The sequence below is a fragment of the Schistocerca serialis genome, chromosome 11, assembly GCF_023864345.2.
Source record: "Schistocerca serialis cubense isolate TAMUIC-IGC-003099 chromosome 11, iqSchSeri2.2, whole genome shotgun sequence".
NCBI lineage: Eukaryota > Metazoa > Arthropoda > Insecta > Orthoptera > Acrididae > Schistocerca > Schistocerca serialis.
In genome coordinates, this window is record NC_064648.1 from 106,873,438 (window position 1) to 106,900,220 (window position 26,783).

General features: G+C 41.8%; 1 protein-coding gene across 1 annotated transcript in view; it reads left to right on the top strand.

Moving 5' to 3' along the window:
• Positions 1 to 26,783, top strand: part of LOC126426781 (ankyrin repeat and KH domain-containing protein 1-like) — a 116,697-nt gene that overhangs the window by 12,913 nt on the left and 77,001 nt on the right. Inside the window, exon 2 of the mRNA XM_050088776.1 lies at positions 5,668 to 5,837. Coding sequence (XP_049944733.1) covers positions 5,750 to 5,837 — 88 coding nt within the window. The 5' untranslated portion in view covers positions 5,668 to 5,749. The remainder of the gene's footprint in view (positions 1 to 5,667; positions 5,838 to 26,783) is intronic.

Sequence of the window (26,783 nt, forward strand, 5' to 3'; positions counted from 1 at the left end):
TTCTTGTTCGATGTCCAAATTCTAAACTGTACATTTTATTTACAAATGTGTCTCCTCCGTATCTTCTGGCAGCGGTGTCTGGAATCCGCAAGGCCAGAATATCAGACCTGCACTACGGGCTGGTTCGCCTTTATGTGTCACAGAGGTTGGTCGCACACTGACGTTTTAATGCGTTGGTGTGCAGATGAGAAATGATTTATTTTCTAACAATTTATGGGCTGTTTGGTGAAGTACTGATAAATGACTGGTACAAATAAATCAGTATGGGTAATAACGTTAACTAACGCAATAGCATTACAGTTCAACGTTCATGAATGTTTATTGATATTAATGAAATATCAGTGAATGGTGATCTCACTTGAGTGTGTATTCAAAGCAATGCCATTAACAAATAATCATAAATAAAGTGCAGAAGTGCAGCATAGACGCAAAACATGTGCATGCAGATCTTTTTTTATCAAACCAGTATAAGATTTGCATACAACATAGTTGTGGGGGCAGAGAGTGCAAGAGAGATGGAAGAAATGTTAGATGACCTAAACACAAAATTATAAGGATACGGAATGAAGATTAATAAAAAGAAAACGAAAAGCGTGGTAACTGAAGGAAAGGGGAGAAAATGCCATATGAAGATAGGGGATGAGGAAATTGAGCAAGTGAATGAGTTCAATTACTTGGGAAGTCTAATTATGGATGATATGTATGGAAATTAGGAAAATAATTGTAATGACAAAAGAAGGATTCAAGAGAAAACAAAAATTACTTTGCGGACCACTGAACAAAGATCTGAGGAAAAGACTTTCCAAATGTTACATCTGGAGCATTTCACTGTGGAGTGCGGAGACCTGGACATCGAGGAAGGAAGATGAGAGATGGAGGCACTAGTGAAGTGGATATGGAGAAGAATGGAAAAAGTGAAATTGGAAGGCCGAGTAAGGAATGTAGAAGTATTGAGGAGAGTTGGAGAAGAAAGAAACATGCTGAAAGTCATAAGAAAGAGAAAACTGAACTGGATTGGACATTGTTTGAGGAGGGACTGCTTATTGAAGGAAGGAATTGAAGGAATGGTGGAGGGAAAAAGGGAAAGGTGAACAAAATTATATCAAATGCAGGACAATATCAAAGGAGACGAATATCCAGAAATGAAAAGATTGGCAATGGACAGACAAAAGTGGAAGAGAAATAATTCAAAAGCCAAGACCGCTTAATTACTATTTACTGGATAACCGGTTTCAACACACTACAGGTGCCATCATCGGATCTGAATGTAGCTTAACATTTATAAACCATTTGGATATAACGATAAATGAGGCAGACCAGCTGATATAAAATCATTGTCACAAAAAATAAAATAAAAAAACCAACTGCTCTCATGGTCATTTTTTTCCATCAGATATGTAGTTTTATCTTGTGACTTCAGTGTTACATATCTGATGGAAAAGAATGACCATGAGAGCAGATGGTTTTAATTTTTTTGTGACAATGATTTTATATCAGCTGGTCTGCCTCATGTATCGTTAAATAAAAATGGATTATAAATGTCAAGCTAGATTCAGATTCAATGATGGCACCTTTCCTGTGTTGAAACAGGTTACCCAGTAAATAGTATTTATGTGATCTTGGCTTTCGAATTACTTATACAACAGAGTGATCGCCCGACTACGCACTGTGTGTTCACTGCAAAAAAGTGAAAGAGGCTTAACCAACGACAAGACCTTCTTTAAGGCAGAATACCATACTACTTTGTACAAACATTTCAAGAAACTTTGTTCCTTTACAGAACACGATACCAAACATCGTTCACTGCTCATCATCACATACGACCAATAACATCAGCTGTAGCAAAATAATCTACAAGGTGACGATTATTAAACCATATGAGAAAAATCATAAATTGGTCACAAACTACCAGGCGTGCACGCACTTTGCTAGACACGTAAACGCCACTACAAATATTCGAATTTAGCTCATGACATGTTCGATACGCCTGGCATCATTGGCGATGATGTGGTGCAAACAAATAGCGAAATTCTGCAGGACACGCTGAAGTGTCGCAACATCGATGCTGTCGATGACCTCCTGAACGGCTATTTTCAGCTAAGGAATGATCTTGTCGTTCTTGATGTACATCTTATCTTTCATATAGCCCCACAAAAAGGAATCGCATGTGTTCAGATCCGTACAATATGGCTGTCAGTCGAAGTCCATGCCAGGGGCCCCTGGGTATCCCAGAGCCAGCATGCGGTCCCCAAAATGCTCCTCCAGGACATTAGACACTCTCCTGCTTCGATGGTGTCGAGCTCCATCTTGCATGAACCACATCTTGTCGAAATCAGGGTCACTTTGGATATTGGGGATGATATCATTTTTCAAAACCTTCACGTACCTTTTGATAGTCACCAAAGGACTATCGCACCGACTGCTACGTGACCCGGTGAGGGTTGAGAGATTTCTTTATCGCTGAATGCGGATTCTCAGTCCACCAAATGAGCCAGGTTTGCTTATCGACGAACCCATGAAAATTAAAGTGTGCTTCATGGCTAGGCCAAACCAAACGCATGCACGTACTAATCCCCATCACGCTCATCTGCCAACCGTGCACTTTTAACGCAAACCGTTGATAAGTTACGGCGATTTCATTTCATATACTCGAATAAATGTTAACCTATAAGTTCACTTCTGTCTTCATTCTCACAAGTACGAAGCCAAAGTTCCAACAAGTGTTCCAAAATAAATTATCTGACTGTGTTTAGGGTACTTCAAATCCTGCACGAAGTGAAAGAGTGGGGCAGAGCTCAGTAAATTAAGGGAAACCCACAATCCACACCCAGAAATAGTTCGCGCTAAATCGCACGGCTATATTGCAGAGCAGATCTCTCTTCAGATTTACCGGAACGACCTTCCAAGCCAGCAAGCTGCCGAAACTCGAACGACGAAACACCATAGAACGAAAGAAACGAAAGAAGCAAAGACAACACGCGCAGTGATTCACGCCCACTCTGTGGCGTCACGTATCACGGACACGACGTTTAACTCTGAGCAATATTCACATTTAAGGCTGTCCTACGTACGTACTTTACACTAAATTCAAAATAATTAAATTAAAAATATCCTTACATATCACGGTCATTTTGTGGCCACTCAAAACATGAGAACTGCAATATTGCATAAGATATTAACAAAAATGTAAATCATATTGAAGTAAGTTGTTCTGTACACACAAGAATTATGCTACTTAAAGAAATAGGATTATGTATCGCTCATGTAAGAGGAGCGCCCATCTGCCATTTGTTCATTTATTCTCTAAGACGTTACATAAAATGCATCTTTTACTTTTTTATTTAGTATTTTCACTAACGCCCATTTTCATCAATCAGCAAACATAGACTGAAATAGCATTCAACATTAATTACGGCATCACCACCAATTATGATTACGCATGCAACTAAATAACTCAAACTAACTCTTTATTACGTGCAGCTGCGGCATGTTCAGAGCATTGGCACATTTATACAACCGTACTGCTACAAAATAGAGCAAGTTTAATACGTGAAATATTACTTTTGTAGTGTTTACGAACGTCTATAGCTTTCATTTGACACATCAGCCCGAAGAGCATGTTAGCTATTAATTATCAATGGCATGTCACAATATTCGTCATGAAAAGTATTCCTACGTTTTGTAATAATTATCATAACATTTTGATCGATCTTGCGGTGGGCTCGTTTCTTCACCAACATCTCTGTGCTATCTTTGTTTTCATGATATCGTGTTTAGGAGATCGCCCCTATTCGAGTCAGCACTCAGTTGCCAACGTTATACAGGGTATTTCATAAACAATCATTATATTTTGCACGTCTATATTTCTGAAACTAATAAACATATACCACGAATTTTGTTTTTTGAGGATCGGGAACGGGAAACAGAAAAAACTTTTTTTTCATGCTTTTACATAGGTGTGTAATATACCCGTCTTGAGCAGTACAGCATATGTTAAAGCGATATTAAAATTTTTCCCACACTACAGCGAGCATGTCTTGAGTTACAGCTTCCACAGCTGCTGTTATGTGATGTCTAAGTTGATTCATTGTTGTTCGTAATGGAGGCACACAAACAGAATCTTTTATAAACCCCCACAAGAGATAATCACATACAGTCAGGTCCTGTTAGTTTGAAGGTCAGTGATGTAAGGTGAATCATTTGGTTCAGGGCGACCGATCCATCTTTCGGTAATCATTTGATTTCAAAATTCCCGCTCCTTCAGATGCCAGTGTGGCGGTGCCCCACCTTGTCGGGAAATGAAGTCGTCCGAATCAGTCTCCAATTGTGGAAAAAGAAAGTTCTGAAGCATATCAAGGTATGAACTTCCCGTAGCAGTGTTCTCGGAAAAGAAACGTGGACCATACACCTTTTCCTGTGAAACTACACAAAATACATTACATTTTGGTGAATCTCTCTCATGTCGTAAAACTTCGTGTGGTTCTTCCGTACCCCATATTCTCACATTATAACGGTTCACATTTCCGTTTAAACAGAATGTTGCCTCGCCACTAAACACGGAACGTGAAAGAAAACTGTCATCCTCCATCTTCCTGAGAACGAAATTACAGAACTCAACACGTTGTTGTTTGTCACCTTCACGAAGAGCTTGCATTAGCTGAATTTTGTACGGTTTCGTGCGTAAACGTCGACGCAACACACGCCAGATGGACATTTTGGGCATGTTGAGCTGTCATACGGACTTCTGCAGACTCCTTGTGAAACTATGGCGGATAGGTTCGACGTCTATGTCAGACACTCGGGGTCGGCCCGGCGATTTTCTTTCACACAACCAACCTGTTTCTCGGAATTGTTCATGCCATCATCTAATGCTCTGTGCTGTAGGCTGACCCACACTATACGAAGTACGAAAGTCACGATGAACTGTTATTACTGACCAGCACTGCGCAAAACGTATAACATGAAACGCTCTCTGTTGTCCCGACACCATTTTTACAAGAACTGAAATGGGCGCAGACTGCTGCTACCCGGCGGAAACCAAGTAAAACTCGAGAATTTGCTATTTTCAGCACTAAGTTGTTCACGAACTTATCTCAAATAACATAATTGTTATAATTTTTGAAATTGGATGGTAATTTTTGATACACCCTGTGTTTCTTAGAGCGCAGTTGTCTGGAATTTTTTTTTTTTTGAAAAAAAAGGCTAAGTAGTAAATAAATAAAAAATTTTACGTAATTACGTCTTTGCTTCTCAGGATCTTCTGGAAAACTACTGCAGATACACGTTGGGACATGTTTTATTAGATTCACCAGACCAAGAACAACAAAATAAATGGAAATCGGGCTTCACTTAAACCTCGTACTGATATTCGATGGCTTCATATTGAGGAAGTTGCTCCATTTCAAGCAAAATCTTTTATTAGCCGTAATTCCGTAACTAAACATTTGCGGACCTATGTTTATATGAACTTTTTACTTTAGTTTTAGTTGTGAAATAAAAAATTAAAATATTTCCATCTCTTCGTGAATCACCCTGTATATTCGGAACAACGGAGTGGCATCCACCTTGTAAAATGGTGTAATCCATATTACTTTACGCTACTTTATTTACTATACAGGTAGTGGAAAAAAATGTGTTTTGTGGTTACACTTGTTCGTAAAATTTCAGGTTGTTCAGCAGACTACAAGTTTGGTGAAGTTATTCTGAGGGAAAAGTTCTTTACTTGGCTCGACACCTGAGACCTTCTGCCATGTTCTGCAGAGGCTTTAGTTGGTTCGTCCGCATTTTTGTGGCGGTAGTCGTATCTACTGGCTGCAGTCACCCAGTTTCTGTTACAGGTAAAAAATTTTACTTTCTTCGATTCATAGGAGTCTGGGTATGATAACGGATAAGAATTTTTGTGAAGTAATGAACAATATGTTTAACTTTTTCATTGAGATTTTTACGAATTTCTGTTTCCGAATCCTATACAGAAGCCACCGTACATAGTTTAACAACCGGCAACTCAGGTAAGTGTTTGATCCGTTATTACTACAGACACCTCATGGTCCACATGGATCATTTGGTGCTATTATATTTAATCACGGCAGTCTCATCTGGTGGTCTGAGAAGTTCACGCCGGCACCGTGGGGTGGCGGCCGTATTCAAACACACTAGATTGCTACTTGAAAATATCGAGCTTTTGTTTTTAAAACAGCGATAGACGATGTAAAATAATTGTCTCGTCCAAGGTCACACAAACTTGTATCAGTACTGTACATTGCTCCTCGATGATAGGCAATACGTACGTCACACGCTACTTTCTTCCCAGTAGTATAACTGGCAGAGTCGGGCGTGACGTACTCGTGGTACACGCCGGAATGAACTTGTTGGGATAACTGCTTTGGGTAACGGTGCACCATAACTGCCTCATAGGCGGGATAAATACGCTGCTCCAGTGTCTCCACATCTGGAATAGGCTACGCGTACGCGATACTTCTGAGGTGGCCCCATTACCATATGTTACTATCTCCTGCTGTCGCTTCTACACGGAGTACATGATCTGTCCCCACTGATCCACTTGGCTGTCATTAGCTTCTACAGGAAGTACATGATGTGTCACTACTCATCCACTTGGCTGTCAGCAACTTGTTCAGGAAGTACATGATCCACTTGGCTGTCAGCAGTTTCTGCAGGAAATACATGATGGATGACACAGATCCTGGAATCGAGGTTGCCTGGTGAACAAATCAATGACAGAACTGTTCCCTATGTGGGAAGTCTGTCGCTAGTACGCCCTGCACACGCTGTAAGTGATAAGGGTAGTAACAATCGTCATGGGGACTGTCCCACACGGTCGTCTGGCTTACCCTGTACAGGCTGGTCCACTGCCTGCCACTGAGATGGCGGTCGCCTTCCACAGTGGTGATTACATTTTCTTGCTACTCTAGTGTCTGATCATTTCGGGTACGTCCTTCACGACTTCCTGCATCCTAGGTCATGATGTGCGATAAACAGTACCACCCTCTATGAGGATATCATGCATACTGTAACTGTAGCTGCATGATATTACACTGCAGCTTCTGTAACAAAGTATGATTGAATAAATGGTCTCTGGCATACGGATCGTGCATTTCTGGGCATCATCAGACATTTTTTGTCCCTTATCCTCTCATTGATCAGTCACTAGAGTTTGTACATAGTTGAAAAAATCATCTTGAATGTTCCATAGACCCTTAAAGTGATAAAACTAATCTGTCTGTGTAACGTATCGGTAAAATTTTCGCAATGGTTTACTTAGCTGTGTTATGTTCCACACCGTAACTTTTTTTTTAGAGACATACTGATGTTACAGATTTAATCTTGGACATGCAAGTTCAAAATGTGACACTAAGCCAGCTGAATTGGAGAGTCCCGCAGTTCCCATGGCTATTTACTCATAATTCCGTATACAAACCGACTTCCTCTATTTCCTTCGTGTCCAATTAAAATCAGATATGACAGATAAATTCTCCTCTAAGAGTTACGTCCTAAAACTTCACATCAATTTTAAACATATTTCATGTTAACTGTATTTAAATCCTGCTTGAGTTGTAATATATTCCGTTTTCGTGCGCTATGTACCATCAGATACGTATTTTGTGCTGTAACATCAGCTGCGATCAACATTTATCCTCCATAAAAATTATCGGAGTAGCAGCCTCATTCAAAGAAACATTTATCCAATCTTTAATTGTGTATCAAAGTGAATAGACGTAAATTTTTTAAAAATTTAATAAGTTACCAGTGACGTGTAGTACGTCTGTCGCATAAAATCAGTGTTTCTGTAGCGCTTGTTGTAAGTAACATGTATCCCATTGTCTGCATTTACTGTAAACTAACGATAATTTTCGTTTGGTTTTCGACTGCAACCTCTAAAAATCTCACGAGATTAGTAGCGTTTATAGAAGATGATACTGCACTATAAAGGAAATATCCATTAGCGTACGGACTGCTTCAGATCTTAACGGTAACTTGCTGTACTTGGAGCTTAACTGGCCCAGAACATAAGAAAGGATCTGCAGGCTTACTTCAATGATACTTGTTTACTGTTCTGTAAAACATTACACCAGCCACACTGCAGACCTACTGTGAACACCGTCCTCGAACGTGGGAAGAGTTAGCTGACGTTCGTAAGTTAAGATCAGTCGCCTGGAAGCTGCTGTGTATGGGTGTTTCTGGAGAGTTACCAGCAGTCATGTATCAGATATACCACAGATACCTGTTACTATCTCCTGCTGTCACTTCTACACGGAGTACATGATCTGTCCCCACTGATCCACTTGGCTGTCATCAGCTTCTACAGGAAGTACATGATGTGTCACTACTCATCCACTTGGCTGTCAGCAGCTTCTACAGGAAGTACATGATGTATTACCGCTCAGCCACTTGGCTGCCAGCAGCTTCTACAGGAAATACATGATCCACTTGGCTGTCAGCAGTTTCTGCCGGAAATACATGATCTGTCACCGCCCATCCACTTGGCTGTAAGCGGTCTGTCAGTGGTAGGACTAGGCTGCGTGGACAGTAGAGCGGGGACCAGGGAGGACCCAGCACGCGGTACCTATCACCCTAACCAACAAATAGGAGGTGCAGGCTTCCACTGAAATCGAAACTGAGTCACTGAGACTAAGAGCAGCTTTTGAGTAATATGGTATGTGCAGTGTCAAGAAGAGGCAAACACGAAAGGATAGCATCTGTTAACACTAGGGAGTTGAAATGTACGGCAAGTGAATGTATCCGTTAGGGAAATGCAAGAAACGATGCGAGGGAAGACTAAGTGTACCCACTGTCCGTGGCTGGAAGCCTTATTCAGCCTGCCGAAGAGGTCATTCCGTCAACTGCTGAGGGAACGTGGTGCTACCGGCAGCTGACCGCGCTCTGCGGCCACACTTGGATCATTCAACTGTCAGAGAAGGTTGAGAGTGGTGGTCTCACTCATCTAATTTCAGTGAGACAATTTGCTGCAGTGCAAAACTGGTCGTGCCCCCCACATTCTGAATCGAATGTAACTACTGACTCAGAGTTCGAAGGTTCTGTGACAAAGCAGCCTGAAATATCTTGGACTTGCGTCAAGGGGTTGAGAACTCTATGGAGACCCTAAATGGGTCAGGTGTTTGGTACACATCAGAGGCTGCTGCTCAGGTAGCTGTTTGGGTGCGGAGTGGACACATCGGTTTTCAGATTAGACTACTCTTCATCCAGTCCAGGTAACGATAGGGACCAGAAAGTGTCAGTAATAGTTACAAAGAAGAGTCACATACTGGCGAGAGTATTACAATTCAAGTGATTAACTTCTGAAGCACTGATAACAACGTGCCAGGTTTGAAGCTGGCCCAGTAGAGCTCACATAATACCCAGTACAGAAGGCAGTTTGAAACGCGGAACTGACAGCAGTGAGATACTGATAAAAATTTCAGCGTGTATCGAAAATATACATGGAGATAGTAGGGCATTTGTCCCAAGTCACAAACAAATTGTACCAACCAAAACAGAAATATAAACTGTGTGTGGGGCTGTCTGGGAAAGACTCAGTATCATCGGTGGGCATTAATTTGGAATCAGGTCCCTCTGTCAACTTCTAGATATACTCCAGATGCAACCAAAAATTATAGAGAAAACCGAAGCACTGTTACATAAGTTTCCAAGTCACACTCTCATTGTTGAAGTAGATGTTAATTGTGCAACAATCGACTGCGAAAATGACAGTTTAGTAAGAGGTGGGGGTGTCAAGATGTCTGGTGAAACACCTCTAAATGAGTTGTCTGAGAATTAACTAAAACAGACTGTTTGGGAGCCCACTAGTGATATTGCATCTGATAGTTTCAAAATGACCATAACTCTTTGAGGAAGCTCACACAGAAACTAATATCAATGACCATGAAGCAACAATGATTTACAACGTACAAATGGCAACTAAAACAAGTAGCAGAATACATATATGTTCAGCAAACCAGATATAGAAGCAGTTGTGACCTATTTGAATACAAATCTCGAAATATTTAGCTCTGGAGAAAAATATGTAGATAAATTGTGGTTCAGGTTTATAAGAACATTCAGCTGTACACTTTGTACATATGTAGAGCAGTTCATGATAAGAGGGACACTCCACAATCTGCAGTCATTTTAAAGAAACATCTAAAGAAAAAGAGACAACTGGTCAATGAATGCTAGGCAAAACGTGGGGCTACATGTAGGAAGATGCTAAATGAGATGTATTTGGCTGATGAAAGAGAATTTCGTCTAACCTACTAAGATTACCGAATCGCAGATAGGCACAACAAAAGGACTCATAATTAAAGCTTTCGGTCATTAAGGCTGCAGTCAACAATAGACAACAAGCACACACACACACACACACGTACTCACGCAAACGAAACTCACACACACGACTGCACTCTCAGGCAATTGAAACCACACTGTGGGCAGCAGCACCACTGCATGATGGGAGTGGCGACAGGGTGGGGGTGAAGAGGCGGTTGGGGTGGGGAGGGGTAGGGGTGGCGGACAGTGAAGTGCTGCATGTTAGATGGTGGGAATGGGAATGGTGTAGAGAGGGAGGGAAGTAGCAGGGGAGGGAAGTAGCAGAAAAGGAGGGAAATAGAGAGACTGTCTTTGGTGGTGGAATGACTGTTATGTTGTGATAGAATGAGAATAGGGTAGGAGCTGGATGGGTGAGGGCAGTGACTGACAAAGGTTCCCACAACCCGACTGGCGTCCTCCTTTGTTAGTCACTGTAGTCACCCATCCAGTAAGGTGCCCTGTTCCCATCCCAGCACTACACAGCCGTCATTCCACCACCACCCCAAGTCTTTTTATTTCTCTGCGTTTATGCTACTTCCCCTCCCTCCCCACCTCTCCGCTGCCCTCTGTCTAACCTGTAGCACTTCACTGTCCACCACCCCACCATACTGTCGCTCCCCTCCCTGCCACAGCCTCCTCCTCTCTCCACAGCCAGTCGCCACTCCCATAATGCACTCGTGCTGCTGCTCACAATGTGGTTTCAGTTGCCTGAGACTTCAGTAATGTGTGTGAGTTGCGTGTGTGTTTGTGTGTGTCTGTGTGTGTGTGTGTGTGTGTGTGTGTGTGTATGCATGTCTACTGTTGATGAAGGCCTCATTGGCCAAAAGCTTTAACCCTGAGACTTTTTTGTTGTGCCTATCTGCAACTCAGCATTTCTGCTCTATGGTGAGTTGCAACTTTCGTTTTTGTAATATTGTTACATTCCATCCTGGATTTTTCATAATTTGACTCCTACTAAGAATACTGTACCAGAATAGCAATGATCTCTCACAAAACCAAGAAAATGCCGGTATTATGTAAAACTGGTACCAAATTTAGTGTTGAGACACTCGCAGACCAGCTAATGAAAGCAATTAAGAATAGCAAAGCAAAATCAGAAACTCTGAATTAGTATCCCGAAATGTTTCTTTAGAGGTGGTATTGTGGGGTATTGCTCTAATTTGTGACGATGACAGATATAGATGTACCATTAGTGTCATTAGTGTTGAGAAACAGCTGAGATTTAACAAGGCTCCAGAGGGTGATGGAATCTCTATCAGACCCTACACCGAATTTGAGTCTGATTTAGCCCCTCTCTTAACCAAAATCTATTGTAAATCTCCAGTACAAATAACAGTGCCCTGTAGTTGGAAGAAGTTCGAAGAGACACCCATCTAGTAGAAGAGCAGCAGGAGTCATTCACAAAACTACCGTGCAATATCCTTGCCATCCATTTCTTATAGGATTTTTCAACATATTCTCAGCTCAAACGTAATGAGGTTCCTTGAATAGAAGGAGCTCATTGCCAATCAGTATGGATTTCTAAAACTGTCACATCTCACATTTCCTTCACGACGTCCTTAAAGCCATAATCAAGGCAGTAAGGTAAATGGAGTAATTTCGGATTTTCGATAAAATCATTTGACTCACTGCCATAACCACACTTATTACCAAAAGTAAGATTATATGGGGTATGATGCGAAATTTGTGACTTAACTGGGGATTTATTTGGTAGGGAGGACTCAACGTGTTGCTTCAATGCAGATAAATTAGTGTGTACAATGTAAGTGTATTGCTACTCGAATTTGATGTAACTCTAAAATTAATAGTCTGTGAAAGAATTGAAACGTTAGAACTTCACTCGAAACACTGGTTCATGCAAGCAGGAAGTAGGTGTGTAATCGTCTGAAACTTGAAAGAAAGGCTCCTTTGCATGTACAGTAAATAGGTGGCTAGCATGCAAAGTGTTCACACAATGTGAACTGAACGATGCAAGAAGAGCGGCAAAATTATTTTATGTAGCCTCGGATGTCGAAAAACGTAGGCTCATTTTTCAAGGTATTCACTGGTTAGCACTGAAATACCGTACCAAGAAGAGAATATACAGCAAGAGCCATGGAAATTTTTGGCACATTTTTTGAATAGCCACATGAGATCGACACTGCCACCACCTGCATCTTACAGAATCATTTGAGTACTGACTAATTGCATAGACCAGTTATCTGTTCTATTAATGAATAATAAGTTTTTGTTCCATAAACAATGGGTTTGGCACTCTTATTTTACGCGCAATCATTTACTTAAACAAGGTCCTATTCCAAGTGCTGCAATAATCTCAGCATTGAACTGAAAACTAATTACCTCCCATAAAAAACCAATAACTTGTGTGGAGTAGTTGACACTATAAGTATTCAGTCAGGTCAAGTTTTGACGTACTCCACGTATTTTTCTTACAAGGATAGTTGATTTTTTATTAAAGTGTAATTGCCAAGAATAGACCTCAATTATCGAACTTAAAGATTGTTCATCTTAAAATATTAGTACAGTGTAACAGTTATCTGTTCTAATTTCATAACAGTGACTGGTTAGGCTTGAAGGGCAAGCTTAATGATGATTGTGCAGGTCTGAAGTTAAAGTGTTTATGATGTCATGTATACATAGTTAATAGTGTATCTCATATCGTGTTATGACTAAAATGTACAGCCTTCAACTGATGGACTAGTCTCAAGGTCCTCATGCTAACAGCTGAAGCAAATTTAAGTTTCATGTAACAGTTACAGCATTAGTGATGTGCACGTGCAAGCTTTCTAATATTTGTGTGCTATAATAAGCAACTGTCTACAACTATTGAAATTACATTACATCCAGGCACGACATATCCCATTTGTGATAAATAGTATAAAGAAGCAAATGCTAATTAAAATAACGGTAAGGTTGTTGTTATTATGGTCTTCAGTACAAAGACTGATTTCACGCAGCTCTCCGCGATACTCTATACTGTGCGGGCCTCTTCGTCTCCAAGTAACTGCTGCAACCTACATCCCTCTCAACCTGGTTACTTTATTCATTACTTGGGCTCCCTCTATGACTCTAACACCCTCCCCCCTCCCGTCCCCTACCGCGCTTCCCTCCAGTACTAAATTAGTGTTCTCCTGATGTCTCAGTAGTTGCAGGGGCAACAGTCTGGATGATTGACTGATCTGGCCTTGTAACACTAACCAAAACGGCCTTCGTGTGCTGGTACTGCGAACGGCTGAAAGCAAGGGGAAACTACGGCCGTAATTTTTCCCGAGGAAATGCACCTTTACTGTATGGATAAATGATGATGGCGTCCTCTTGGGTAAAATATTCCAGGGGTAAAATAGTCCGCCATTCGGATCTCCGGGCTGGGACTACTCAGGAGGACGTCGTCATCAGGAGAATCGGAGCGTGGAATGTCAGATCCCTTAATCGGGCAGGTATGTTAGGAAATTTAAAAAGGGAAATGGATGGGTTAAAGTTGGATATAGTGGGAATTAGTGAAGTTCGGTGGTAGGAGGAACAAGACTTTTGGTCAGGTGAATACAGGGTTATAAATACAAAATCAAATAGGGGTGATGCAGGAGTAGGTTTAATAATGAATAAAGCAATAGGAATGCGGGTAAGCTACTACAAACAGCACGGCAAACGCATTGTTGTGGCCAAGATAGACACGAAGCTCACGACTACTACAGTAGTACAAGTTCATATGCGTACTAGCTCTGCAGATGACGAAGAAATTGAAGAAATGTATGATGAGATAAAAGAAATTATTCAGGTAGTGAAGGGAGACGAAAATTTAATAGTCATGGGTGACTGGAATTCGATAGTAGGAAAAGGAAGAGAAGGAAACGTAGTAGGTGAATATGGACTGGGGTTAAGAAATGAAAGAGGAAGCCGCATAGTGGAATTTTCCACAGAGCACAATTTAATCATAGCTAACACTTGGTTCAAGAATCATAAAAGAAGGTTGTATACATGGAAGAAGCCTGGAGATAGTGACAGGTTTCAGATAGATTATATAATTGTAAGACAGAGGTTTAGGAACCAGGTTTCAAATTAAAAGACATTTTCAGGGGCAGATGTGGACTCTGACCACAATCTATTGGTTATGAACTGCAGATTAAAACTGAAGAAACTGCAAAAAGGTGGGAATCTAAGGAGAAAATATAAAATGCAGTAAATGAAACAGGCAAAGAGGAATACAAACGTCTCAAAAATGAGATCGACAGGAAGTGCAAAATGGCTAAGCAGGCATGGCTAGAGGACAAATGTAAGGATGTAGAGGCTTATTTCACTAGGGTTAAGATAGATACTGCTTACAGGAAAATTGAAAAGGCCTTTGGAGAAAAGAGAAGCACTTGTATGAATATCAAGAGCTCAGATGGAAACCCAGTTCTAAGCAAAGAAGGGAAAGCAGAAAGGTGGAAGGGCTATATAGAGGGTCTATACAAGGGCGATGTACTTGAGGGCAATGTTATAGAAACGGAAGAGGATGTAGATGAAGATGAAATGGGAGATATCATACTCCGTGAAGAGTAATGCGAATTCTTTACAGACGAATGGAAAAACTGGTAGAAGCCGACCTCGGCGAAGATCAGTTTGGATTCCGTAGAAATATGGGAACACGTGAGGCAATACTGACCCTACGACTTATTTTAGAAGCTAGATTAAGAAAAGGCAAATCTACGTTTCTAGCATTTGTAGACATAAAGAAAGCTTTTGACAATGTTGACTGGAACACTCTCTTTCAAATCCTGAAGGTGGCAGGCGTAAAATACAGGGAGTGAAAGGCTATTTAAAATTTGTACAGGAACCAGATGGCAGTTTTAAGAGTCGAGGGACATGAAAGGGAAGCAGTGGTTGGGATGGGAATGAGACAGGGTTGTAGCCTCTCCCCAATGCTATTCAATCTGTGTATTGAGCAAGCAGTAAAAGAATCAAAAGAAAAATTCGGAGTAGGTATTAAAATCCATGGAGAAGAAATAAAAACTTTAAGGTTCGCCGATGGCATTGTAATTCTGTCAGATACAGAAAAGGACGTGGAAGAGCAGTTGAACGGAATGGACAGTGTTTTGAAAGGAGGATGTAAGATGAACATCAACAAAAGCCATGTATAGAAGTGAAACATGGACGATATATACTTTGGACAAGAAGCGAATAGAAGCTTTCGAAATGTGGTGCTACAGAAGAATGCTGAAGATTAGATGGATAGATCACATAACTAATGAGGAGGTACAGAATAGAATTTGGGAGAGGAGGAGTTTGTGGCACAACTTGACTAGCAGAAGGGATCGGTTGGTAGGACATGTCATGGTCATCAGTCCCCTAGAACTTAGAACTACTTAAACCTAACTAACCTAAGGACATCACACAACACCCAGTCATCACGAGGCAGAGAAAATCCCTGACCCCGCCGGGAATCGAACCCGACGGTAGGACATGTTCTGAGGCATAAAGGGATCACCAATTTAGTATTGGAGGGCAGAGTGGAGGGTAAAAATCGTAGAGGGAGACCAAGAGATGAATACACCAAGCAGATTCAGAAGGATGTTCGCTGCAGTACGTACTGGGAGATGAAGAAGCGAGCACAGGATAGAGTAGCATGGAGAGCTGCATCAAACCAGTCTCAGGACTGAGGACCACAACAACAACAATGATGTCTCAGTGCATGTCCTATCAACAGATCCCTTCTTCTATTAGGTTGTGCCACCAGTATCTGTTCTCTCCATTTCTATTCGTACTTCCTCATTGATTATGTGTTGTGGAACAGTGTGGCTCTGTGTGAGCGATGTGCGGTAGGAGAAGTAAAGTTTGCTAAGAAATTCCCGGACGTCACTCGCACTGAGAATGTACCTAAGGGCCACTTTAAAACTGAGTTTGAGGAATATTACAAGGGGAGAATATAAGCAGTATGTTAACGTCGGCCTCGACTGTTCTGTCCGCGCAATGACACGTCAGACACTGTTGGCTCTGTAAAATATACTTGGAACATAGAAAGTAAATGATTAAGCAAACACAAATTTAGAGTAATTGACACTATATTTACGAACTTGGACTTAACGTACATATAACATGTTAACACTTATGTCAATAACAATGACAGAACTTGAGTGGTTTGAAAAGTTTACAAATCACGTAGAAATGTCCATTCATTAACCAATCTGCGTTTTTCACATATGCTAGTCCCACATGCAACAAAATGACAGTATTTATCTGTAGGATTTAACAAATGACAAGTCTAATAATGACCCCTATGTAATGGTACGTCCGTATTATACAGGAGATAAAAAGAGACTGATATCGTCCAGCAGTGGACGATGGGTGCGCGCTTGTGTTTTTTTTTTTTTTTAGTATTCAACTGTCTTCAGAGTCTGTCTTTAATATCGATGTTTTTAGATGCGCGCTGAATTTGTCTATAGTTTCTTAGGCGCGTCAGTGGTGCTGGATTCATTTCTCCTTGTATATCGTCAAAATACAACATTACAATGCGTAGTTATATATTATACATTGGCAAATAAATGGCTCTTGGCCTCTTTCATACTCAAATCAGTGTTTTGTATGACGAGATGTGGCAGTGTGAAAATACATCTCATCACCTCCCGTGTGGAGAATGTACATAATTCCAGTGATGTTGTAGTTGCACACAGTACATCCAATCATCTAAATTGTCAAAATCACACTCTTAAATTAATTAACATAGCATATATATCATAATATCCACAATATTTATCAAATAAGTGCATAGAAGTGTTCATGCCTTGAACTTAAAGTCCATTGTTTTCGCACTATTATGCTTCAGTTCATTGTGGTCGGTGCCACACTTATTTGTGTTCCTCTGTCTATGCACAGGCGGTGACCTTCACTCTTGAAAGGTAACTGTACAACACTTTGATCTAGCTTCCATATTATTTAATAAATTCAGTCCTGCTGAAAAGAGAGAAACTTATAACCTAACATTAAAATCAAAGGTAGATTGCTTATACACTAATCATTGTCTGTACATTTGTACGATGTTTTAGTTAGTTCAGGGGTTTTGTCTCTTCTGTAGAGTTTTTTTGTGTGAATTGCGCGGTATTTACTTATCGCTTAAATTTACACTAATAAAGTTGCATGTTGCACACGAACACAAAACACTTTGACGTTCAACGCCGTGGGTTGACGATGGTAGTTTGTGGTCTTGTCTCACCGCATCTTGACTTGGTTATGTAGTGGTTAATACAAAAGAAGAAAAAGAAGAGATGAAAAGAAAAGAAAAGGTTGAAAATTGAACGACCCAGTATGCCTTGCGGCAAACGGGACAGGGCATCGGCTACTACGCTTGATTTACCATTAATGTAAGTAATTTCTAAGCTGTATTCTTGAAGTGAAAGGCACCACCAGGTGAGTCATGAATGAAGCAATTTGTATGATAGCAAGAAAGATTGGTTGGTTTGTGGGATTAAAGGGACCAGACTGCTACGGTCATCGGTCCCTTTTTCCAAATACTAAAAAACACCCACAGAGAATAAAAACGATTAACAGAATAGATCACAGACGACACAGAACAAAAGAAACTTAGACAAAGACCAGACAAGACGAACTAAAATCACACAGAGTGTGACGGTGGTTGGCCGTCCATAGAAATAAAAAAGGAAATGCCAACCACCGAGAAACACATTAAAAACTCAGACTAAAACCGTAGGCCAAAGGCCAGAATCAGCACAAATGGACATAACAAACGCTCAGATTAAACGATAAAAACCCCCTGCCCGAATAAAACGTAAAACTAGGCCAGCCATAGCTGGGTCACCAGTTAAAAGGGCAGGGAGCGTATCAGGCAGCGCAAATGTCTGCCTGACAACAACTAAAAGGGGGTAGACCAACAAAATGTGGGCCACTGTCAAAGTAGCAAGAAAGAAAGGGCTTGATGGTCTGTGTATATGCGAGTATGTTTACCCCAAAGAAAGAAGCGAAACTTATGGAATGCCCAAATAATGGCAAGAGCCTCCAGCTCCGTCACAGAGTACGACTTCTCGCACTCCGTGAGCGTGCGGCTCGCAAAACTCATCGCTTTGACGATTGTCTGGCGTTACTAGGCAATCTGTCCTGTCACGGTCGCCAGTTGTAGTGGTTAATACAAAAGAAGAAAAAGAAGAGAAGAAAAGGAAAGGTAGGAAATGTGGGAAGAAATGGTGATTGAAAAGGGGTTTTAAAATCGTAAATGACCGTGAGAAAGGGAAAGAATGAAATGCAAATCGGACTTCGTATTAGAGAAAAAGCTATCAGACTTCGTGATTCGGAAAAGCTATTATTGGGTTGGTCCTTGTGGCGTTTTTGAGCAAAAGTTCAACCAATTTCCACTACAAAAATTATTGCAAAAGAACAGAGAATAACAAAATGTAACTGACAAGGGGAAATGGTGTAGATAAGAGTTCATCCTTTACCATGTTAACACGTCTTCTTTCGTGCGGCTTCCAGGTCTTCAAGAATCTCCTACTTCATTTCTGCGTAAAAAGTCTGCTCCGAAATTTTGCAATCGTCCAGGAATCCCTAATTTATACCAATTAAAATCATCTTGATACTGAATGCAATTTAATTTACTTTGCTACTTCCATCCTCCGAATTTCATAACTTCCTCAATATGTCTACACATTAAAATCAGATCAAGACTAGCTAATAAGTTTTTTACGTCTGCATTAAGCTTCCACTCTCGAGAGACAATAGACGGATAGAAAACACAAAAAGAGTTACAATTTTGGTATTTTCTCTGCCGTCGAGCGCTCATACCGCTGCGACGGTATAATTTATGTCTGAGGGAACGAGTGTAGCGCGGCGAAATTCAAAGTCCCGCTACAGTAACGTGGGCAAGACTAGGACGCTGAGAAGCTGGAGTCTCATTATGTTAATTGTTCAACCATGTAGATAAATGTCCGTGACTTCTGTTCCTTTTGGTGCCTATTTTCTATCATGAAACAATAAAAAAATCGTGGTTTAGGTTATGCTTAACACTAAGCTTACACCACTAATAGGGCAAGGGATAAGGATGTGAACATCAGATTTACAAACGTAGCGTGAGTACTCGCTTACTTCATTTATACATTGTTCAGTAATATCTTACTTCCGCTCCGAAATCACTATACCAGCCGACCGTTGTGGCCGAGCGGTTCTAGGTGCTTCAGAGCGGAGCAGCCTGAATTCTGCCTCGGCATGGATGAGGTTAGTTAGGTTTAAATGGTTCTAAGTCTAGGGGACTGATGACCTCAGATGTTAAGTCCCATAATACTCAGAGCCATTTTTTTGACCGTACCACTGTTACGAAATAAATCTCCGGTGCATCAGCGCACCTGATGATGGCAACGTGGTGGATTGCCGAAATATTGTGTCCTATGCACACTCATACGAGGGTGTTCACCAGAGATTTATTTCGTCATAAAATACGAGTGGAGAAATAGAAGAACCATATACCACTGTTCGTGTTTAGTGTACACTTGGTACTTGACATAAGTCTTTAGTTCGGATGCATTTATTGTTATATAGGTCTCTATATTCGGGGAAATGTCCCTGTATATATTTTGAATTGCCACTGTTAAGGTCAATGAACTAGCATTCTCAGAGGGGTATATCTTTAAATGTGGAAACTTTCATTTTGAATAGGCGTGGTCGCATTAACCCGTCTTCCTGCGCTCTGTAGTATTCGCTTTGCGCGGTGATCCGCAAATATTTAAGCTGGACGTGTCAAGGGACAAATGACTGATAAATTCTGTGAATGTTTCTGTCAGGGTCACGTCGTACATTGCCTTGTTTTTCTTCTTATCGCTCAGTCCACGTGGTTCATTATCTCACTTGCCGCTCGAGTTTCTTTTATCATCCGCACGTCTATATCTGTCTTTACATGCGGTGGTTAGGAATAATTGTTCTCACACTATCGTGTCGCGCCGTCTGTTCCTTCGTCTTACATCCTACAAAATTCATCATGTAGAATGTCTGAAGTCGGCTCAACGGCTACGTCCTTTCTTTGTATTCAAATAAAACCTCAATATAAATCGTCATCCACGGCCAGCAGTCGCGTAGGACTTCATCTTCTTAATAACAAACTTAAAACTAATTCCATAATGTCCTGTAAATGTGGTCGGCGACTTTCCTTAGTTATTTTCTTTTCTTCTTTCCTGTTTTCTGTGCGGCAGTGTCTTGACTCTTGGAGTCATTCTTCTTCTTGTCTTTCAGCGGTCTTTTTGTAGATATGATGGGCAAACACTTCCTCAATGGTCATTATTATTTTCTTGGCTCGAAGCATACTTCTTAATGTACTAATGGTGGTACAGATCCTTTATTCTTCCAGACAGGGGATCGAATATGAGATAGCAACCATTGTGTCGTTTGGGCAAAATTATGTACGTACCCTCGCACAAGTACCTCCACTTTTTATTTAGACGGTACAGTAATGAAGGTTTGCAATGCGTCCTCACTAGTACTTTTTGATTAAGTTTGTAGTCTACCACTTCCCGTTCTTCTTATCGTGTGCTCTCTTTCTGATATTCGCATGGACAGTATGTGAAATCATAGCCTGTTTTACATCGAGTTCTTCTTCATCGCTCTGAAGTTTAGGTATAGGATCGATCCACTCGTTGCGTTCCCTTTGATTCGACAGTAGTTCTGGTGGCGTGTAACCAGTTGACATGTGAGGCCGGTTGTTGACTATCTGCTACAACGGGGTTACAAATTCCACCCATTTTGTTTGGCGTGTCGAAATTTATGTGCGGATGAATCGGTTGAATTCCTTAAATACTCGTTCTGTCAAATTTGACTGTGGTCTGAATTTCGTAATCAAACTTTTCTTGATGTTGTTCCTTGCGAGAAAACCTCTCCATTGTTTGCCGATAAAGTTCGAGGCATTTTCTGGAAGTATGGCCTCCGGTTTGCCGAAACGTGGGAAGTAATCCTGCTGTATTCTTCTTATAATCGGCTGCGCGTCTGACGATTTCGTCGCGTACGTATACGTTTTGTAAACAGATTTAGAAGTGCCACAAGCTATTTCGCACCTATTCTTACTGTCGGGAGTGGTCCTTCGAGATCTATACTTATTACGTGCCCTGGTTTCTGTGTTAATGTGGGGTTTAATGGAAAACCATTAGACAGATTAAATGGCTTGGCTTTCTGGCATTCTAGACAACTTTTTAGGAGTTTGTGTACCCTTTTTCCATGCATATTAGGAACGTAGCAATACATCGATATTTTCTTCTTGCATTTTATAGGATCGAAGTGTCCCCAAGACAGGTGGGTATACCATAACAAATGTTCCACATAGGCATGGGGTATGCACACGCACCTTCTTCCGGTTTCTGTTGTCCGATGAACTAATACTCCTTCAAGTAATTTGTAAAATTTCGCTAACCGGTGTTGAGGTTCAAATGGTTCAAATGGCTCTGAGCACTATGGGACTTAACATCTGAGGTCATTAGTCCCCTAGAACTTAGAACTACTTAAACCTAACCAACCTAAGGACATCACACACATCCATGCCCGAGGCAGGATTCGAACCTGCGACCGTAGCGGTCACGCGGTTCCAGACTGAAGCGCCTAGAACCGCTCGGCTACTACAGCCGGCTAACCGATTTTGAGGATTTATCTTAAGTATTCTCTTTACTTTATTCCATTTTCTATCGGCGTCATGCAAGGTCTTCATTTGTCTGCACAGCTGTAGGTAGTAGTCTCAGTGAATCGGGTCTTCCATTAACAATATCTGTCTGTTTCGTAATTTTCCCTCAAATTCACAGTTTTCGGGCATTCCCTCCGGCATGCGTGATAGGACATGGACTATGACGTTGTCGGAATAAACTTTTATTTTTCGACCATAAATATAATAATTGAATCTCCGAAATGCCTATACGGCGGTTAAACCTTCCAATTTCGTTACTCAGTAGGTTCGCTCACACTCCGTCAATACGCGACTTGCGAAACTGATAATTCTGATTTTCTTCTCTCCGTTTACTTATTCTTCTTGGAAGAGACAAGCGCCGACACCCTGAAAGGAAGCGTCGCAAGATATACAGAAGTCTTCATCTAAATTTGGATGGTTCAAGATATCACTAGGGAGTAATGCTTCTTTTATCTCCTCGAAAACTCGTTTACACTCTTCCGTCCAATTCCACGGAACGTTCTTTTTCAACATGTTGTGTAATGACGGGTGGTTAGGGCATTGTCCGGATAGAAAACGCCGAAATAATGACACCATGCCAATGAACCCTTTAAGCTGACGTTTCGTGGTGGGCGTAGGAAAGTTTTCTATAGCTGAAAGTTTCTTGGGATCCGGTCGAATTCCTTCGGAAGATAACACGTGGCCTAAGAATTTGATCTCTTGTTTACCGAATTTTGACTTACGGGGGTTGGCAGTAACTCCGTTGTCCGTGAACCTTCTGAACACTTTCTCGATCAGCTGGATGTGGTTTTCCCATGAAGTGGTGGCAATTAGCAAGTCATCGGCGTACTCCGTACTACGTCTAAAATTTCTGGTCCCAGAACGTAATCCAAAGCCGCAATAAATATTCTAGAACTGACATTCAAACCAAACGGAACTACTTTGAACTGATACGACCGGTCGGCGAAAATAAATGCTGTATACTTCCTCGATTGTTGTGACAGCCAGACCTGACAGTAGCTACGTCTTGGGTCAAAACTAGACAGATACCTTACACCTCTAAATTTCTGGTATTGCTCTTCGAGCGGTTGAGGCCTCCTGCAAACCGGTGATATTATTTTACTAATGTTGCTAGCGTCCAGTACCAACCTTACACTGACATCTTCCTTCATAACAGGAACTAAGGGGATGCAATAGGGTGAATCAGAGTTTTCGATAATGTTACACTTGATCATTTATCTTATCCCGTCTCTAACGACTGCCTTCTTGGATTGCCAAACCGCATAGGTAGTTCAAATGGTGCAAACGGCTCTAAGCACTATGAGACTTAACATCTGAGGTCATCGGTCCCCTAGAACTACTTAAACCTAACTAACCTAAGGACAGCACACACATCCATGCCCAAGGCAGGATTCGAACCTGCGACTGTAGTGGTCGCGCGGTTCCAGACTGAAGCGCCTAGAACCGCTCGGCCACACTGGCAGGCGCTCAGGTGGTCTTGCAGTACGTGCCTTGGGGAATGATCATGTCGAAGCCTCTTATTATCGCTGGCTTGGTAGAAAATACGGGCGAATATCTCATTAAAAGATGGAGTAAATCCTGCTGCTGGGCGTCTATTAGTTCAAGCGATTCCATGGTTTTGCGAATTATTTCTTCTTGAGCCGGTATTTGCTCGTATTCGATCAGCAACGTGTTAGCTGAAATGCAACAGGTGATCGCTGCGTGCTTTACCCCTCCGGTACAGTCGGTGCATCAAAACATGGCATTGTCCATCCGCTACTCTTATCTTGTCACGCGTAAGTTGAACCGTAATTGCTATCTCGTTGACTGTCAGCTTGTATGTACCGTTATAGGCTGGTTCTGAGCACTATGGGACTTAACATCTATGTTCATCAGTCCCCTAGAACTTAGAACTACTTAAACCTAACTAACCTAAGGACAGCACACAACACCCAATCATGACGAGGCAGAGAAAATCCCTGACACCGCCGGAAATCGAACCCGGGTACCCGTGTACCGTTATAAATACCAATTACTGCTCTTGTCTTGCGGAGAAACTCCACACTGAGTATGCAAGGAATGGATAGATTTTTCACGACTAAGCACACACACGCAATTGTCACTGATTCTGTTCGGACTGGTTTACTCTTTGAATCATGGAACCGACAGCACCCGTGACTGTACAGCCTTGAACAGGTAAAGTGGGTACTTTGATTATGGCAGATACTTTTCTGAAAACACACAACGACGTTGCATTCACGTTCGTACCTGTGTCTATAATTGTTATGATGGGTAAATGAGCGATATATAGATCAGCGCAGAAGCTTGTACTCGGTCTTGCCATACGTCTTCTGTTGGTTTAGTCACCTTTTCTCCGATTAATTGTTCACATATACCTGAGTTCTGTGCATGAGATTTATTGACTCCGACATGAAGCCGCCCCCTGCGCATTCCGCAGCCAACCCACGGAGGCCTGGACCAGCTGCTTCCAGTTCTCCGCTTTCCTTTGTGCTGAGCTGCTACCGTTTGACGTAGCGCTCCTGCTATTGTCTTCAGTTATCGTCACGGTAGAGCTTGGATACCATGTTACCGTAGGTACGAATTCCGGTTGGTTGCAAAAATTGTAGTTCGGCGGCGGCCTGACTTGGGTGTAGAATATGGTCATGCTGTATGTTCCACGCAGCTTCTGATTTTGTTTAAACTGCTGCTGATATTTTGCATTCGTTGCTTCTGTGGTGGTGCATTTTGTTGGTATTGCATGACTTGGTTCTGCTGCTGAAAACTGTTATGATTTCGCGACCCATTTTGGTAGCTTTCATTGTTTTGTTCACCGTATCGGCTCCCACCGTAGTTCTTACGTTGGTAACCGTTGCCGTATCTACTTCGTTTGTAGCCATTGCCATGGCTTTTCTGATTGTCGTTACAAATGGGGTAGAGTCTGTAGTTATTGTTACGTCTGTTCCGCTGGTTGCCATTCCCATAGTTGCCCTTGTTCTTTCTGTCACTTGACTGCCAGTTAGCGTTTACCTGTTGGCTGCCGTGTATTTCGGCGGCCGGTGCGCTTGGCGTCTGATATCCGTAGTTGTGGTTGTCCTCAACACGCGCGTCTTTATAGATGAGGTCTAAACTGTCCAACACGGATAAGAACATCTCCTGGTCTTTATCCGGAACGTTTACTAATTTTTCCCGTATCGATATAGGCAATTTCGGCTTGACAATCGTCATTACATCTTTAGTGGTGATTGGTGTATCCCAAGAGCGAATCTTCCTCAAGTACTTCTCAAAATACCTCCTTAGACTCACAAATTTGGCATGAAAAGCTTCAGCATTACTCACTTCTTTCCGAAGTCTCTTCCGTATTCCTGAGTTCCAAAACTAATGTAAAAATTGGTGTTCGAATTCGGCAAAGGTATGACATCTATCGACCATCTCTGTTCCCCATAACGCATTTTCTCCTTGAATGAATCCGATAACAAACTGTATGCTTTGGCTGTGCGACCAACTTTCTGGAAATACGCCAGAAAATCCCTTTAAAAATACGAGATGGTGAATGTTTCTTTTCTCTGGTACGAATATTTGAAAGACTCTATGCTTCAATACGCTCTCTTCTTTCAATAGATTCCCGAGGCGATACATGAGCTATTTGTTCCAGCTGTAAAGGTCGGTAGTCCTGCTTCGGTACTAAAAAAAATGGCTCTGAGCACTATGGGACTCAACTTCTGAGGTCATTAGTCCCCTAGAACTTAGAACTAGTTAAACCTAACTAACCTAAGGACATCACAAACATCCATGCCCGGGGCAGGATTCGAACCTGCGACCGTAGCGGTCTTGCGGTTCCACACTGCAGCGCCTTTAACCGCACGGCCACTTCGGCCGGCTGCTTCGGTACTGATCGTACGGAAGTTTGTTGCTGGCGGTCGAAATATTCCGTCGAGTTGTTTACGGTTGGTAATTCGCTTTGGGTTTCCCCATGTGCGTCATTGTTTTGGAGATCATTTATGCGGTGTAGCACTGTCTCAATTTGACCCTCAAGTTTGCGTTTCCACTCTTGTAAATCTCTCATGAAGACACGTCGAATGTGTCTCAACTCGCTTCAGTCGATCCGTTACAGCTGTGCGAATAAGATGCCTGTCATCTCGACTGCTTGTGATACGAGGCCGTTGGGATCCAGCACGGCGTTCCGTATTACCCTCCTGAACCCACCGTTTCCGTATTCTGCTAAGAGTCATTGGATCTCGACCGACGCGAGCAGCAATGTCGCGATACGATAAACCGCAATCGCGATAGGCTACAATCCGACCTTTAGCAAAGTCGGAAACGTGATGGTACGCATTTCTCCTCCTTAGACGAGGCATCACAACAATGTTTCACCAGGATACGCTGGTCAACTGCTGTTTGTGTATGAGAAATCGGTTGGAAACTTTCCTCATGTCAGCACATTGTAGGTGTCGCCACCGGCGCCAGCCTTGTATGAATGCTCTGAAAAGTTAATCATTTTCATATCACAGCATCTTCTTCCTGTCCGTTAAATTTCGCGTCTGTAGCACGTCATCGTCGTGGTGTAGCAATTTTAATGGCCAGTAGTGTAAATAAATACAAAACATTTTATAACAACTTTTCCACCCGCCACCCCACAGCCTCAGACTGGCAAGCGGTTACTTGAAGCTGAAGTTGGTTGGCAATTGATTTCATGCCATTTTCCAACTTCACAATTTGATCTGCCACCGTGGAAATGTTACTATCTATTTATGAACGTAAGTCGGTTTTAATCGAATCTACTTCACGTTTGAGACCTTCCTCTAGTTCGTCCTTTACCGAATCTATCTTGATTTCCACTGTACCAAATTTG